This window comes from Cyrtonyx montezumae, unplaced genomic scaffold (assembly GCF_038088225.1).
Source record: "Cyrtonyx montezumae isolate F1298 unplaced genomic scaffold, pur_monq_1.0 scaffold_8, whole genome shotgun sequence".
NCBI lineage: Eukaryota > Metazoa > Chordata > Aves > Galliformes > Odontophoridae > Cyrtonyx > Cyrtonyx montezumae.
The window spans coordinates 73,038,933-73,056,458 of NW_027072089.1; the positions used below are offsets into that span (position 1 = coordinate 73,038,933).

The 17,526-nt window shown below is 34.0% G+C and overlaps 1 protein-coding gene across 3 annotated transcripts in view; it reads right to left on the reverse strand.

The window, feature by feature from the left end:
• Positions 1–4,724: 4,724 nt before the first annotated feature.
• Positions 4,725–17,526, reverse strand: part of CDH10 (cadherin 10) — a 50,804-nt gene continuing 38,002 nt past the window's right edge. Inside the window, exons 7-12 of one of the 3 annotated variants that reach the window (XM_065751968.1) lie at positions 16,958–17,094; positions 15,380–15,501; positions 8,682–8,790; positions 7,923–7,943; positions 6,531–6,782; positions 4,725–5,756 (exon numbers count right to left, since the gene is read on the reverse strand). In XM_065751968.1, the coding sequence (XP_065608040.1) occupies positions 5,263–5,756; positions 6,531–6,782; positions 7,923–7,943; positions 8,682–8,790; positions 15,380–15,501; positions 16,958–17,094 (1,135 nt within the window). In that variant the 3' untranslated portion in view covers positions 4,725–5,262. The remainder of the gene's footprint in view (positions 5,757–6,530; positions 6,783–7,922; positions 7,944–8,681; positions 8,791–15,379; positions 15,502–16,957; positions 17,095–17,526) is intronic. The other 2 variants (XM_065751969.1, XM_065751967.1) reach the window with 2 other exon arrangements.

Sequence of the window (17,526 nt, forward strand, 5' to 3'; positions counted from 1 at the left end):
CACCTATATTTTCCATCTGTACAAAGCATTTGATAAAGCAACTGCTCTGAGTTTCAACCTGTAATTATTGGATGGTTAACCATATCTAAGTAATACCTCATATGGACATAATATTTGGTGGTTTTAAATACTTACCAAGTAACCTCCTGGGCTCATGAATCTGACATGTCCAAGGGAATTGTGGAGCTACTTTCCAGAAGAAATAAAGTGTTAAGTCCAGAGATCCAGTCTTTTGCTCTACTTAGCTCAATGATAATAAATTAATTGACATCAAAAAATCAAAAAGACAATCTCCTGTTCAACATAACACTGGATGTGAATCTTGTACTTAAACTGACTTTTGTGACAGCATTTCCTCTCTCTCTCTCTCCTCCAGAACTATATTATCTTAAAACAAAAGAAACACACTAAATTACCGGGGCAAGGGGCTTAAAGTTCTGTGCCTGGATGGGAGAAAGTTCAGGAAGGTGACTCTTTATGATAGGAAATGTCAGCTGTACTTGGAAATGCCAATAAAATACCTGGAACTGAATTAAAACTAAAAAGAAAATGAAAATGTATGTCCACATTTGAAGTGAGAGACGAGTACCAGATGAAGGTGCCCCAGTACTGGTAGGAGAGGTTGCAGGGGGTGGCCTCTATAAGAAGACAGGCCACAGTGTGAGGAGAAAGGACTGTCAGAAAGGAGATGTTGGGGTCAGATGCCAGCCCCGTTCCCCAGCCTGTGTCCTGCTGGAAGGAGGAATGGAGGAGTGAAGCTTGGCCTGGGGAAAAAAATGTATATGGTGAGGAATAGATGTTTTACTTTATGTCTTTTTTTTTTCCTCATCACCTAAACATATTGTAATTATCAGGAAGTCTAACTAATTTTACACAATTTCAGTCTGTTTTTTCAGTGGTGGTAACTGATAAGTAATCTTGTTTAACTCAACTCTCTCAGCTTTTTAAAATACTTGTTTCATCTCTTGTCCTGTAGTGGAAGGTTAGTGAACAGCTGGGTGGGTGCCTAGCAGATGGTCAAGGTCAATCCATCACAGCATGATAATCATAAATGTGCTTTGCTGTTCTTCGTAAGAGGCCTCAGACCGCCAGCTTTGCCTAGGAAGAACTTGATACAGCGGAAATGAATGTATCATGGGATGATTATTAAAAACAAACAAACAAACAACCCACTTTTGACTTCTTAGTCTTTATCATCTCAGCAGTTACAGTCTTTCTGTGAAGAAACTTAACATCTCATGTTCAATCATGTCAATTATGTAACTTAGCTGCTGTCCAGCCAAAGAGAAAATAAGAACAGTGGTGTTTTGAGTTGATCTTTCTTAGTCAATAACTTAGGAATGATTAGAGCGAATGATCACAAATTCTTTATGAATATTTTGTTTACATTAGTAAATATCCTTTATTTATTTATTTTTTTTTTAGGAAAAAAAACCCTAAAAATAATAGCAATTGATTGAGACATCAGAATGTGTTATAGCACTGACTCTCACAAGTTTTCTTTTTGCTAGGTGTTTTTCTAAAAAGCTTTAAATTACTACTATCATTATATCCCTGATATATATCAGAGAAGCAAATTTGAAATTAATTCAAATCTTTATGAATGCTTAAACTATGAACGAGTCATAGAATAGACAAGTTTGAAAGAGGAGTCTGGAGAAGAGGAGGTTCAGAGGAAACCTTATTTCCCTCTGTAACTACCTGAAGGAGGGTTGTAGGGAGCTGAGGTTTGGACTCTTCTCTCATGTAACTAGTGATAGTTGATCAGATAGTGATAGGGATTGGCCTCAAGTTGTACCAGGAGAGATTCAGGCTGGATGTTAGGAAATACTACTTCTCCAAAATAGTGGTCAGGAGCTGGAATGGGCTGCTCAGGGAGATGGTAGAGTCACCAGCCCTCGAGGTGTTCAAGGAATGTTTAGACATTGTACTGAGGGACATGGCTTAGTGAGAACTATTATTTGTAGGTGGTTGGTGGGACTGGATGATTTGTGGGTCTTTTCCAACCTTGGTAATTCTATGATCCTATGAAAAATTATACCCATAGCGTTATTTATTACACAATGCAGTATGGAAAGAGTTGCATTTCAAAGGAAAAATATGATGATTTTTAGCACACAATAGTTGCTATTGCACTCCAAAACCACTTTAGTACAAAGGCTGCAAAGGTAGTTCAGGAAATGCCAATACTGAGTTTGTTTGCTCTTATTTCTTCCTTCCTGTGTATTTAGTTTTTAAATGCATAGTCATATGGTGTTTTTTTCAGGTTTCTGCTTTACTGAATGCAAACAATAGGCAGAATGCACTTCATATTTGTAAGTACTATTATCCTTGACCAATAAACATAATTTCATTTGCACGGTATTTTTCAATACCACATAGCAAGTAATATTTAAACATGGATAATTTGGAGGAAAGAAGATAGACAAGTTTTCTTTCAATAATACACTTTTCTTCACCCATTTCTGTTGCTAAATAAACTGCTGTTTATGGCAGATAAATTTACTATAATATCCTTCAATGTGTCTGATGGACTTTCATCCAAAGAAATTGTCAATTTAAATACAAAACCTAAGTATATTAATGTTAAACCTACTGACTACAGTCACCACCATTAGCCAATATGCATAGGTGAGCTTATTGAGATGCTCTTCATTTTGTGGTGTTATAGCTGGGCATGGCCATCTAGGATGTAGCTAGTCCTTTACATCACTGTCATCATTGATGAAATGCTCACATCCACTGTTTGGTCTCCATAGACATTCAGCAAGTGTCCAGGAATGACAATGGATGCCATTTTTTTCTGCATGGATAAATTCAGTTATGTACATTTGCTTCATACACGCTTCCATATCAAACACCATTCTGTCAGATTGCTCCTCTTTTGCTGACTGTCATATGGTGATACAATATAACAGAATATCAGAGGAAAGGTTCCACCTCTACTGCTGTATCACCAAATCTGCCTTTGACACTGTAGACCAAAATAATAAAACAAGAGGCATTACTTTTGGAGCTGCCATCATATTTTCATTTATACTATTTATATGATATTTCTAGTATGCTTATATTTGGTTACATATTTCTGCAAGGTAAACTGCTATTTTATTTAATAGGGCATATGGGATTAAATTTTAAGTACTAGCTTCAAATTCTTCTGAATGATTTTAAAATAACCTCTTTAAAGACAGTGAGAAACAAATGCCTAATATTCAGAAAAAATTATTGTGACACAAACCAAAATAATAGTCTTCTTTTACATTTGCCTATATATATAAGAACCAAGATACATGCTTGTTTGTTTTCTATTTTCCAAAGATCCTTACTGATTTGCATGTAGCAGTGTAGATTGCACTTATTTATCCAAAATCTGTTTTGAGCAAAAGATGACAAACAGCTGTACTATAGTCTATTTTATCTTGTTCTGGAACAATATCTAAATATCTAAGATATTTCTTAATATTCTAAGAAATATTTTTCTTCTAAGGAATATCAAAATTAAGGTATTTCTGAGTGAAATGAAGAGAAATCCATAATCTTCAAAGTTTCTTAATGGATTAAGTACTTTAATTTAATACCAAGTCAATAAAAATTATTCTTCATTGCACAAAAGTAGATTGCATAATATCACTATATTGAGCTTTCAACTACACTGCGTTTATAATCTCTCAATTTAGGAGAAGAAATATCTGGTATAATAAGAATGCAGCAATGCTCTTTACGAAAGACTAATGTATTTTCAATATTTGTTGATTTTATGCCAGGAAGAACTTAAGGGAGACAGAAAAGGAGAGATTGTCCTTCAGATGAATTTCTATCACATTAAATAAGTAAATGTAGGCTCTACAACATCCTGCTTTTCCTCTGAAATAATCTAATATCAGAAAAGTTTATACATCCCAGAGTGCTTGTTTTCTAAATGGGTTTGTATAATCTAAAGACAGAGGGAAGAAAAGATATCTTAAAACATCTTGGAATACCTACTTTATTTTGTGATAGAGTGTGATTTCTGTTATGGTTGACTAGTCACTTGTTTTTCTTTTTACTAGACTATTCCAAACCATCAGAAAACAGTAGATTTGTTGGGAGTGTGTGCTAGTTTTACTGACACTTTGTCAGTCTTCAGCCTGGCAATTTTAAAGGAGATTACTTTACCCTTAGATAGTTGCTATGGGATTCAGTGTTTTGTAATCAAGTGATTTACTCTCAGAAAAGGTTGATGCTTAGAAATCATTTCTTAAATGTCTTTTTTATGCTTTCTCCGTTTCAATTACAGATCACCTCTAATGATGCAGTCATGATCACAAATGTAGGATAGAACAAATATTCCAAGTTTTCAAAGTTAATTCTTTCCTCTTATGGATTAATTTTATCAATATGTTTTGAGAATTGTATAATTCAAGACAAAATAGCACTTCATCTTTCTACATAAGGTATCATGAATTCAGCTCAAAAATAAAACTTTTCTTAAACATGACAACTGTAGGAAGTGACACTTTTGAGGAAGCAAATAGATCTATGACTTGATCCTCTTCCCATGAGCTTATGCACTTCTGCACTACGTGCATACAGCAGACAGTAGCATAGAGTCATTGACATTTGTCTGTCCTGTCAGTGAAGAAATGTCATGCTTTCTTCATGAGTGGAACTGATGGCCAGAAAAGGCAAGCAAGTATCAACGTAGTCATAAAAACTGGTTTATTTCTTAAAAATAAATACAAAAATATAAATATAAAACATCGGCAGATAGAATTTGATGAAATGAAGTTGCACAAACTTTTTTGTTTTAAACCAGCTGCATATTACACTTATTAACACCACATGTACATTTTGTTTCAGTTTTAATGTACAGAACAGAACATACTGGGTTTTTTCTTCTTTGCCTTCTTAAAAGCTGCACTTGCAAGGATAGGACATGTATCTAACAGAAGCGGCTTGTACATGAGGTTGCTTAAGGGATTATCACCCTGTTCAAATTTCTGAATGTAAGATATTTTTAATTTTAACTACTAAAATGGACAACACTGAATTTCCATAGCTTTGGCTCTTGGAAGGTGATTAAATAAAATACTCATGTGTTCCAAGTGGCATCCTACTAGAAAGAATGAATGACATAAATGGACAAATTGAAAACAAATTCTAAAGGAAATCATTGTGCTGAGTGGCAGGAAAATTTTCCTGAATGTTAAATACTGTTGAGTGCAGAAGGTGTCTGTAAAATTACTTCCGCTCAAAGTAATCAAAAATGTAGCCTACTGTAGGTTAAGAAGTGTCTTTGTCGCTTTCTCCTCCACCATACATTTCAGCAAGCTTATTAAACCGAGGGCCCCATTCTCGGAGGTAATCGTAGTTTTGATCTCCTTCGGTAGTGCCTGACTCTAAGGAGCTCAAGGATTCAGCTATTGAATCGTTTCCCTCATAGGCATAGGTTGCAAGCGAGTCATACGGTGGTGCAGAGGGATCAGTATCATGCTCTTTTAACCTTTGGTTAATGAAATCTCGGACGTCTGTGTTATCTGGTGCTGAAGGAGTCCTCCGTGGTACAAACAATGTTTCAGGGATAATGTCTCGTCGAAGCTTCTTATCTTCGATAGCAGCAGGATTCCTCAGTGTGCCAATATCAAAGGCTTGTGTGTCTTCCTCTCCACCGCCTTCATCATTATAACTCACAATGTTGTCTCTGATGTCCTCTTTAGACAGGATCAAAGGCTCTTTCTTTCGTTGCCTCTTCAGAGCAGCAAACAGCACCACTATAACTTTGAGGGAAAGAATGGGTAATGACTGAACAGATTTTAATAGCAATGCTATCAGGTACAACAGCTTTATTTCAGCTACCTTTCACCAGTTCATTTCTGCCTGATAAACAGATAAACATCACTGTCTATATCCCAGTGTCTAAGTAGAGACTGTATTGAAATGTGCTATTTTGCACAGAAAACTATGAGCTTTGTCTATGTGCTCCTCTGGTAAATTTGATGAGCTTCAAAAAAGCCAGGTTTATTCTGAAGAGCTTTTCCCATTTTTAAGCATGGAGCATGTTCATACTGTTTTCAATCTGAACTACAGAAACTGAAAATGGAAGCTTTAGAAAACTGACAGCACAAAAACTTTTGGATAGGCTGATTTAATTCGGCAAAAATATTATTCACTGGCTAATTTTGTGTGAAATAGATACTGCATTATGACTTTTAGCATCTATTTAAGCAAGAGATTATCTCAAAAAAGTTAAAATGAAAGGAGTGGAAGTGATTTTTGATTGTGTTATTCCTTCTGCCTGATACTCTTTTTTAAAGACAACAAAATAATAAAAATGCTGCTATTTGCACACTGGTACATTTAACATTCTGAAACATGATTTCAGTTTTACTATGTCCAGTTGTCAGGCAGCTTTTAGCTTTTTTTCTTTTACTTTGCCATTGAAAAGCTCTTGCAAAAGAAGCAAACCTCATGATTCTACCAACCTGCATAGCTTTGTAAAATGTATCAGGCCTGAAGTATTTCCTCTCAGGGGAAAGCTACACTTTTCTTACCCAGCAGGATGATGATGCAGAGGAGAATGGCAATCAGTGCCCCTGTGCTGAGGCCAGCAGGGAGGAGCAGGGCCTCCGCGTTGCAGGACTGCATGTTGCCCCGGCTGTCACAGGCACAAACTCGGATAGTAAGTGTGCCAGTGCTGCTTTGGATTGGATAGTCGTTGTCTGATATCACCACAGGTAGAAGGTAGGTACTTATTTCGTGTCTACTAAAGCCATTTCTTCTTGTTAAAATTCTGGCAGTGTTATCTAGATAGATTAAAATATAATATTATTTTGCATAGGAAAATAAAGAGTGCATCACATATAGTACATGTAAAGTTTAATACTTTAGGTTACTGTTAATATTCTGAAAGTGGCTAGTCCTCATTTCATAGTGATATTTGACTTTTCTAGTGACATTCCCATTTAATCAGAAAGCTATTTATAATTTTTTACATACAGCTGGCCTGCTCCTCTGTGCCTCTGCAGCACCTCTGAGTGCGATTTGAAAAGAGGATTTCTGAAAGCTTAAAATGTTTTATGGATTAATGCATGCAGTGCACGACACAGTTCCATTCCATGGCTAAAGCGCTGAAATGAAGTGGCCAACTGAGAAAAAATAACCTTCCACTTCATGCTGTTTAACAAGCACTCTGTTCTGAAAGATTCCTCCTATGGATCTTCTGTGACAGCACCCAGGGGAATGCTATCAGTAAATACAGGATGAGATTTTCCACACCAAAACACTTTCAACATATTGTAGAACAATGAATTATGTACCTTAGCACACAGAGTAGAATTTTTGTTGGAAAAAAAGACAGTTTTGAGAAGTGAATTTACTAAATTATGCTTGTGGTTCACAAAAATAATGTGTATGCAGAATACTTCAGCATCAAATCTATTTGTCCAGAAAAGAATAAAGGTGGTACAGGGAAGAAATGAGTAACAGGAAAAGATTGTTCCTTCTATTGTCAAAGCCACCTTATAGTTACAAAACTGTGACCCAACAATAGGGTTGCTACCCTCTAAGTCCAAAAGGGAGAAAATACAGATTTAGTCAATTAGAAAGAAAATATCACTGTCATTACACAACTGAATTTGTCAAGGTAAATAGTAAATGTCTTGCCAGTAAAATTCAGGTTGAAATGAAATAATTAATACAAAAGAATGAAAATAATTTCATGTAGAAGAGAAATACCAAGGTCAATACCTCTGCATGGTCACTAAGATCCTTTTATACAAAAAAAAATTAAATGAATAATTTTTCTTCATAGAAAGAAGAACTGAACTCCATGAACTGAAATAAAAACTTCTCTTTTACTACGTCCTTGATTTGCTTTCAATATCTATATGATGTTTATTTTTCCTCAGCATAAAAAAAGATGCATCTGATATGTTTTTAAGTACCTTTCTCTGCTACTGAGAAATCTATAAGGCACCTAAGCATTCAGCTTCAACTATTCACTTTTCCTAATGATATAATTTTTCTTTCAATAAAATCTTCCTGTGATTCTGTGATTCTTCATGGTGTTTGCAGCCTTTACTTCCTTTAATCTTCATCATTGATACAGGATTATTCCCACTGCCAAATCAAAAGATTTTAATGTATTTATATGTATTATGATATCTCCCCTTGTTTACTTCTTTTGTAATCCAGATCCCTCCCTGTTCAACTGATAGTAAAGGACAGGCATCTCCTGATAAATGTGAAGAAAGAATGACCAAGGAACAAAGTATAGTCAAAGTGGCCATGTGTTAGCAGCCATAATTTTCATTCATCACCAGAAAGATTCAAAATAGAAAACCAAGTGGCAGAAATATGACATAAGGCTAAAGTGAAACATCTGAACTTGGAAGATAAAGCCATTTTTTAGCTTTTTTTTCTCTCCTCTCCTCCCTTTATTTGGCTAATCACTCCAAGCCAACATTTACTGATTTTCTTTACAATATATCCTATTTTTTTCCAAACTAAGTTTCATCTTCCCTACATATATAAAATATAGAAGTCCCAAACCACAAGCATTCAAATAAAGTTAATCTTGTTTTTAACAGTAATTTTAAGACTTCTCTACTTACTGATAGACAATAACAATAACTTCAAAATATTGCAGAAATGTATATCAGGTAGTAAACATCAAACTTCCATGGACCAGGAATCAATTTTACCTTCATTGTCCTGAACAGTGAAATTAGGGTTAACAGCTGCTAAACTGAAGAAAAATTTTTGTCCGCCAAGAGGGTCATCTTTGTCTACTGCACTTATGGTCTGGATAAGCTGCAGGAGAAAAAAAAAACAACAAAACAACAGCAACAAAATAAAACAAAATGCATCTAAGTTTTATGTCTGATTTTCTTAAGACTAGAAGAGTTAAGAAACTTCATATTCAAACTATATGTGTATTGATTCAATACTTAAACTGTAGGACATATGAACTGACCAAATTTTAAACAAATAAGTAAGCTTTCTAACAAGAGCATCCACATATACTTCGTATGGTGTTACATGCAGACATGTAAGATGGCAAGTGCCGAACTAACTTAATCCTCCTTTTTGTCTTTTTTCAACATATAGCTATATTTTTTATAACTACATATGAGTTACGTAATCAAAACAACATTTAAGAGAAGAATTCAAAGGAGTTTTTTTGCATTTGGCATAAAAATGTTATTTCACCAAATGATACTTCTGATAGGAAAGTTAAAGTTTCAAATTAGATTTTAAAATAAGAACATTTCTTTCTAACACAAGATTTTCCTCTTTCTTACTAAAGTAAAACAGATATATGTTTTATATAAAACATTCTCATAATTAAAAATGCCACTTTCCAAAATAAATTACATTTTTTGACATCTCCATTGATTGTGTTTCAGCATTATTTTAATTATTATTATTTTTATGTGTTTGTTTTATCCCATTGCAATAAAAAAATACTTATGAGTAACATTTTTGGTGGTGTAAATGTTCAGTTCAACTTGAAAAAAATAATTTCTCTTGCCTAGGTTTCAGATGGAGCTGAGTTGATTTTTCCTTCCTGGTGTCTGGTGTGATGCTACGCTTTCAGTTTAGGGGGAAAACAGTGTTGATAACACTGATGTTTCTTGCTGCTGTTGAGCAGTGCTACACAGAGCCAAGGATGTTTCAGTTTTTCAGCTTCTTGTGGACAACTGCTGCTTGGGGACTGACTGGGCATCAGCCAGATGGTGGGCAGCAATGGCTTGAGCATCACTTCTTTAGTGTATATATATAATATGTATTATAGAGGCATCTGCAAATAGGTCCTGATTATCTTGCTCTCCACAAACCCCATTCTCTTTGGAGTTTTTGTTCATAGGAAGTAGTAATTCTCTTTTTGATGCTGGGGGTTTGCTGGTTATTATATATATATTATCTTAACTACTATCCTTTTTTTTTTTTTTTCATCTCTCTTTATCTGTTTTAGTAAATAGTATTTATCTCAGCCCACAAACTCTTTTTTCTTTAATTTGCTCTCTCATCACGTTGGGAAGAGGGGGGGGGAGGGTGGAGGGGTGGTTGAGCAAGTGAATATGTGGTCCTGAGCTACTTTTTGGGTTAAATCACAACAAATCTTTAACCTAGATCTTTTTTACTCTTCATATCTGATCCATCATTTTAAACTGCAGTGTTTTTCTCAAGCATGCAATAACTTCTAATTTTTGACATTACTTCTTCCCTGTGGCATACTTGTTAAACTCTGTTTTTCTTCTTCCTGTTCTTCCAAGTGCAAACATTTCTCTTTGTTTTGCAGGCTTTGTCAGGACTGATCATTTTTAACATCAACAATTGCACTGTTCTCCTGCTTGCTTTTACAAATGCATGATTAACTCCAAACCTCCCTCTTGTACATCCAGAATGCAGCAACCTACTTCTTCACGAGGCAGAGACTGTATTTCTTTTAATGCAGCATCTTGCATGCTTTCTCAGCCAGGGTGTTTTCTTTCTTTAAATGTATTTTATCACACAAACCTCCAATAAATTTGTGGGTAAACAAAAAGGATAAAAGAATTGTCGAATTGTATTTTCTTTTCATGAAAGAACCTTTTAATTATTTAGTGACTTTATAAGTAGCTAGCAAAAACATCTTTAGAGATTTTCACAAACTTAGAGGTATTTTCTAAGTCAAGGAAAAAGAAGTCAATTACTTCACAAGCGAAGTCCATGGAAATGGTCATTTGTGGGTGTTAGACTGATGAAAATCAGGTAATCCTCTTCAGATTGCCCATACCCATAGTTATAATGAGTACGTAAAATTTTTAATGCCTAAAATGTTTCAGAGATTTTTAATCTACTACAGCAGTACAAACCAACATTCAGAACCCTGAATAGAACAACAGACAGCAGGAAAATAATATCTACCAGTCTATTATTTCTTGTAGTAATTGAAGTCCTCTGGTAACTTCCCTGCTCAAATACTCATCCTGTCTGAAATTCAGATAATTTGCTTACATTAACAATAAAATGAAAGTCTGGTATGAAGTACACCTCCCAGCTATATTACTGCTTTTTGTTGTTAAAATAGCTCTTTTTTAATTTGTTTCCTTCTATGTCCTTTATTTCACAGATTCTTGTCAAAATGAAGACGAGACACTGATAATCCCACTGTCAAACAGCAACTGTTTTCAACTTTTTCATACTTGCTGTTAGTTCCTCCTATTTTCCAAGTCTAATGAAGTCTTTGGTTGGAGTCACATCCTTCCATTCCACAGTATTTATATCTGACAGTTTTTTTATGTTTGAATCTTATTTTCCAACCTAGAAACTGGTATTTCCAGGAAGTGTTCTCTTACAGCTTTTCAGTATATGTTGTGACTGTTTCTCCAGTATTTAAGCCATGTTGGGGCACAATACACATTTTATGAGAAGACCTGTTCCACAAATCTAACCTCTTTAAGAACACTCTACCACTGTCTTTTGTAGGTAAATCCAATAAATCAATATTTTTCATCTCATTATTATAGAAATGTTTATGGACACAGAACTGATGGAAGTAATTATGAATATAATTCACCATGAGAGCTGTGTTGCTCTATCTTTTCCTTTTGCACAGTTGCTATATAGCCACCTGGAATACTATTTCTATTTTACTTAAGACAGACTTACTCTTGAAACTTCAAGGACTCATGTAACCTTTAGTATACTCTCATTTACCTAACCCAGAACCTTTGGGCAGTTATGAATTGCAAGGTAACTATTTAGAGTCTGTTAAAAATAAGCAAATTCTCTTGAAGAACAAGATGACATTTCTGATTGGGTACACCTGCTTGTTTGTAATCAGTCTCCCAGCAGCCTTTTCCCTTCTTAGTGTCTTCTAAGTAAAAATCAACAACTGAGTAGAATTGAAATGCCAGCCTCATAGGTCACCTACTGTTCGGTGTTACATTTTAAATATAGAATTTTTGTCTCAAAGCATATCTGCTACTCATAATGTACATTTTTATTATTTAATTGGAAAATCAAACAGTATTGAGACATTAAACCTTTCAATTCTCATTTTCTTAAATTTGCATATACCATTTCTGACTTTTGTTTTCTTTTTTAATGCAAAAAAAAAAAAAATCTATCCAAGCACTTATGACTAGTTATAAATCTTGTTCACATATATGGAACACTAAAGAAGAAAATAAATATGATCAAGCTGTCAAACAAAGTTGCTAGCCACTAAAAAGATGATAAAACAGTAAAGTTGCTGCATTGGTTGTTTAATTAAAAACTATTCACCTTTGTACTTTTTAGGTCTTCTGATAATGTAGTCTTTTGTGGTTTTGTTTGTTTTTTTGTTTGTTTGTTTTAAGTAAACTGTTTGCTTTTAAAATTTCTTTAGAAACAAATAAATGAATGATCAACAATTAAATAAATGAATGATTATACAATACGTGCTATTAAGGAAAAAGAAATGTTTGGAAATTATGTTGAATTCCATTACAAAGGCTTTATTTTACTGAATTATTGAATAAAACTGTTCAAAAAGAAAATTTTGACACCATTAAAAACACTGGAATATATAAAATATAAGGAAACTGACAGTTACCCAAACCCATCTGTAGAGAAAATGCTAAGTCATAGCCTGAAAGAGTGATTGAGCACCTGGTGGGAAAGAAGGGCCAATCCAGAGGAGTTGAGGTGCAAACAATGTCCCTGAGTGACCAGAAGAGGTGGAGACAGGATCTACCCCATCCTAGACTCATTTAAGAGTTTGCAGTGGAGACAAGGGTATGCTGTTGAAGATCCTTGCCTACTAGAGGCCTCCTATGGGTATGCAGCTGTTTCCTTTGTTTCTGTGTCTATTACTGCTGTATTTGGGCTTATTCTCCCTTGTTGTTGGTTAGAACTTTGCCACCCTGCTATTATTGTTGTGCTTTACATCATGTTATTATATTATGCCATGTCTATGCAATGTTGTTGAAGAAAAAATATTCCCGATGAAATGAAGGTGTTGGTCTTTTTTTTGGTTTTGTTTTATGCATATCAAATGAGTTGATAAGAAACACTGTAAAAAGAAGTAGTGAAAAGAAAAGAGTCTGTTTATATAATCTATGAGGAATTAAGATTCAGGGGAATAAAAAAAATCATATATTAAATATCATTGAAAGGGAATTGCTGATGAGCTAGGCTGATTTATGTAACTTTATGACAAAAGATGGTTGGTATGTATAAATCCCTGGTAAAATGAAAGTTAATATTAGCAAGGTTGCACAATCATACCTGAAGAAGCAAATAGCTGAAAACACAACTTTCCTAACTTTTTCTGACTGAGGCTTTAAAACCTGCATGGAACCATCCAGTTTACCTATCTGCTACCTCTAGCTCATGAAGGAAGTCCTTCAGAGAAAGGGCATGGTCATTAAAAAGACCAGAGCAGTGCTATGCTCCTGTGGCTCTCCTGATCCCTTACTACAAAGCCTGTGCTACTGGCTGTATGCTTGTTACTCGATTTTCAATTTTACATATGTTTAGAATCCCACAGTTGCGTATGTTTATATACAACAAAATGACCAGAATAACAGAGGATGGTGAGCATTCCAAGGAGGGGTGGGGGTGGGATAGGGGTGGGGGAGAAAAAAAGGCGGGGAAAAAAAATAAAAAAAAAAAATTGAGGAAAACTTAAACAGAAAAGAAAAACAGCTTATGTGGGTGGTTCCAAACTGCACTTAGTATTGATTAATTGGAGTCAGTCCCTCAGGGCAGACTGAATTCCAAAATAATGATGCATTACGGATCTACCTGTAAGCAAGAATTACATTCAAATAGATTATTTGTGTTATGCTGAGTTATACTGTTCTTCTCTCTTCCTGTGAACTGAACATTTAAAAACCAAACTATTATAAATGATTATAACCTATACTACATTATTATAATTATATAATATAATACGTCTAATATTGCCACTTCTAATAAGGAAGACCCTTCTGAGCTTTCTAGTTCAAATGAATATGTACAGTTTTGTACACTCATTTAGCTTCTTAATTATCGGACAAAAGTCCTTAGTGTTTTTTTTTACTGACCACTATTTCTAAACGTGAACAGAAAACCAGTCACAATGCAGAGATAACTTTGACATTTAATCTTAAGTTATATTAACAATAATACTTTAGGTGACTCAGAAAATGGAGTTCCTCAAAGCACATTTACCTGAAGGCACAATTTTTGTAATATATAGAGTGCTGCTTGCATTGTCTATAGTTAGTAAAGTTGGACTAAACAGATTCTAAAGCATTTGACAATACAAGATATGTGGATTTAGTGCATTTCAGTTTATCTTTCAGCCAGAGGTGCTGGTGAAACTGGAAGAAAAAAAATTACTCTACATTTTAAATTCAAATTCTACATCTTAAATATGAATAAATTAAAATCTTATTTTTAGCATACATGGGAGATAATACAATTGTCAGAAATCCTAGATATTTTATCAAGGATTTCAGCTTTAACAGCTCTAATTATCTTAACATTCTATTAGTAGCAAACATTCCTCAGTATTTTTACGTATTTAATAACTTATAAATATGAACTGTAAGTTCATTATTGTAATTTCTGACTACTGTTGTTTTAGAGAAAAATGGTAGCCTGAGTGCAAGATTTGTGATGCGAACTGAATGCTATACCTGTAGAACTGAAACAGTTAAGACAATCTAGTACTTCTCCCACCTGAAATGCTTGCACTGATGTTCTACTGTGACCACTTTAGAGCATTTATTACTGTCTGACTGTGCTCTGGGACATGCTATGCTGTAATAGGCAGACAGCTCATAGCAGTTCTAACAAGCAGCTGCTTATTAGGGACTAGATATTAAGCTTATTAGATATTTTTAGCTTAGATTTTTGCTTAAAGTATGCTTTTTGTAGTCTGTAAGAGGCAAATCAAAATAAAAGATACTATTTCAAGAAAATATATATTTTGTGCTTTATTTAAAAAAAATATTCTAGAATAATGAAAGATAAGAGTGACACATGCGTATGAGTGTAATCACCGCTAGCACGGATTGAAATGTATGTGAGGTTTGCCACTTCTGAGTTATCTACTAAAAATTTAATCATTTTTTCAATGAGTGTAACACTTTACCTTCTCCAAGAAGGTAACAGCAATGCAAATTATGGCCGTATTTCTTGGGCTGATTTAAATAAGCAAAAATACTGCAGAATTAGGTTGAGGAAAGTGGTAATTCACTCAATGATGCTGCTGAAATAAATTGGTATTTCATTCTAAGTCTCACATACAAAGCTACTTGACATTCTCATTTTCAACATTTGTAAGGTGTTTTGGACATAATTTCTCCCAAATAACAGGTAAGAATACAGCTGAGTACTATAGCAAGATTAGACAGTGGAAAGTGTTTTTTCAAAAGCATACCTGTCCAGCTCTTGCATTTTCACAAACAAAAGTATCATAAAATACAGCAAACTGTGGGGCATTGTCATTAACATCCAGTATTCTTACGTAGACAGGAACGCGAGTAGTATCTTTGGGGTTGTCTGGCATGAGAAAAAGAAGACAATGTTTTTAGTATTAAGATGAATTTAATCTTCCAAATTTAATGAGCAAGATATTTAAGTTTAGGTTTGAATCTGTAATCTGGTCAGAGAGTATATTTTATTTTCTTTTTTTTTTTTATTTGTTTGTTTGCTTTTAAATAAAAAAGGAAAACACTCAAATCTAGTGAGTAATTGACTTTTACATGAAGATAGCGGCTGCCACTGGTGATGTTCCATCTAAATATAGCATAGAGAAAGTATGTGATTACTATAATAAATTTATTCAGTGGACTCAAGTGTATCATTCTGATAAAAGGTTTTGAATTATAAAAATATTTACAATTGGTTTAACATAGAAGAGACGTGTTAAAGCTCTCCTATGCCTTGATAAGCTGGGAGAAGATTTTAAAAAGTCAATGAAAATATAACAATAAAAATCAGAATCAAATAGTGATATTATGTTTAAACTGCCTTAAAACACAGATGTAATTTCTCAGACACTAAGTTAAAGCCAAAAACGGTAACTGCTTCTGTTTTTTCAAATGCTCAAACATTAGTATTGTTTAGTGTGCCCTCCCTTGCAGATCAAGCTAGTCTATCAAGAATCTGAATTAAGGCCTGAGATTAAAAATGCAGTCTTCTTGGAATTAGAAGCTTAAAGACTGTCTGATTTTGCTACTTCAGTGGAATAGATAAATAACTATAGAGATGATTCAAAATTACTTTGGATTCTTTCTTGTTTGTTTTTGGTTTTATTTCCCTTTTAAGCTGCAACAAATAAAACAGTAAACATTTAGGTGGAGATGATATCATATTCATGTAATTTATAATGTTATTGCTGGAGAGTGTGATGTTAATCCTTTAACATGCTGAAATGTTTAAACTGGCAGGTTTTGGACACTGTTTCCACAGCCTTTTGTACCTCTGTACTAACTTTCCAAGATATCTGTGAGGGTATAATTTGACTAGTCAAAGAAATGTTTTACCTTAGTGATCGAGTGCAACCTAACTAACTTACAAGATGTATTGATTCTAAGAGATGTAGGTTTAGGTAAAATAGGTTTGTTTTTTTTTTTTTTTTTTTTTTTATGAGGTAGTGAAGAAAATATAGAGATAAAAATTGATTACCATCCCAAACTCTGTTACTATAACATCAAAATCCTGCCATTTTCCTCAAAGAGAAGGAAGGAAACAATTACTCCAGCATTTTATTTGAGTAACATTTCAGAAGTAGCTTGGATATTATTGTAGTGTATATCTATCTATATACTTAACAATTATATCCAAGTTTTATAAGTAGCTTGGTCACTGTTAGAAAATGATGAGGAAAAAAGCTACAAGGAGATAACTGCTGTTAGCTAAGCTCAATTTAATTCCCCAGAGTATCTCATAGATTGGAGTGGGAGGGGAAACACAGGCTAAGGAAATGGAACAAAAAAATACCAAACTAGCTTACTGATTTCAGCTGCTATAACACTGAGATTGTGCCATTGTGATATTTCACGGTCCAGTGTCTTAGAAGTATAGATGGATCCATTTCCAGAATGAATATTGAATATCCTGTCAAGATCTGTGTGACGATCCAGAGAGAATCTATATTCAAAGAAAGAAAATGTTTTTTTCCATTTTTAATCAATTAATAATATTTGTTTCCCAAGTCAATACAGCTTTTAGGTTCTATACATTATATTAAAGAGATGGCTTTTCATAAAACAAATATTTACTTTCTGTAAATGAAGTGCTTCCTTTTTTTTCCTCCTGATTATTGGTAATTACTGTAATGATTGTATCTAAAATTGCATATGCAAGTTTATAAAAATTCTCAGGGTTAGTTCTCTAGAATGAGTAATTGAAAGATTTCATAAATATGATAATATGGTATTTTATCATCAGAACTTTTATAGACACATATGAGGATCACAGAAAAGTCAAAATTGCAATATAGGATTAGAGAATTGTTGTAATCTTGAAAGGTAAATTCTCTTTGATGTGCAGTTTTCCAGAGTCAGAATGACAGCTATTTTT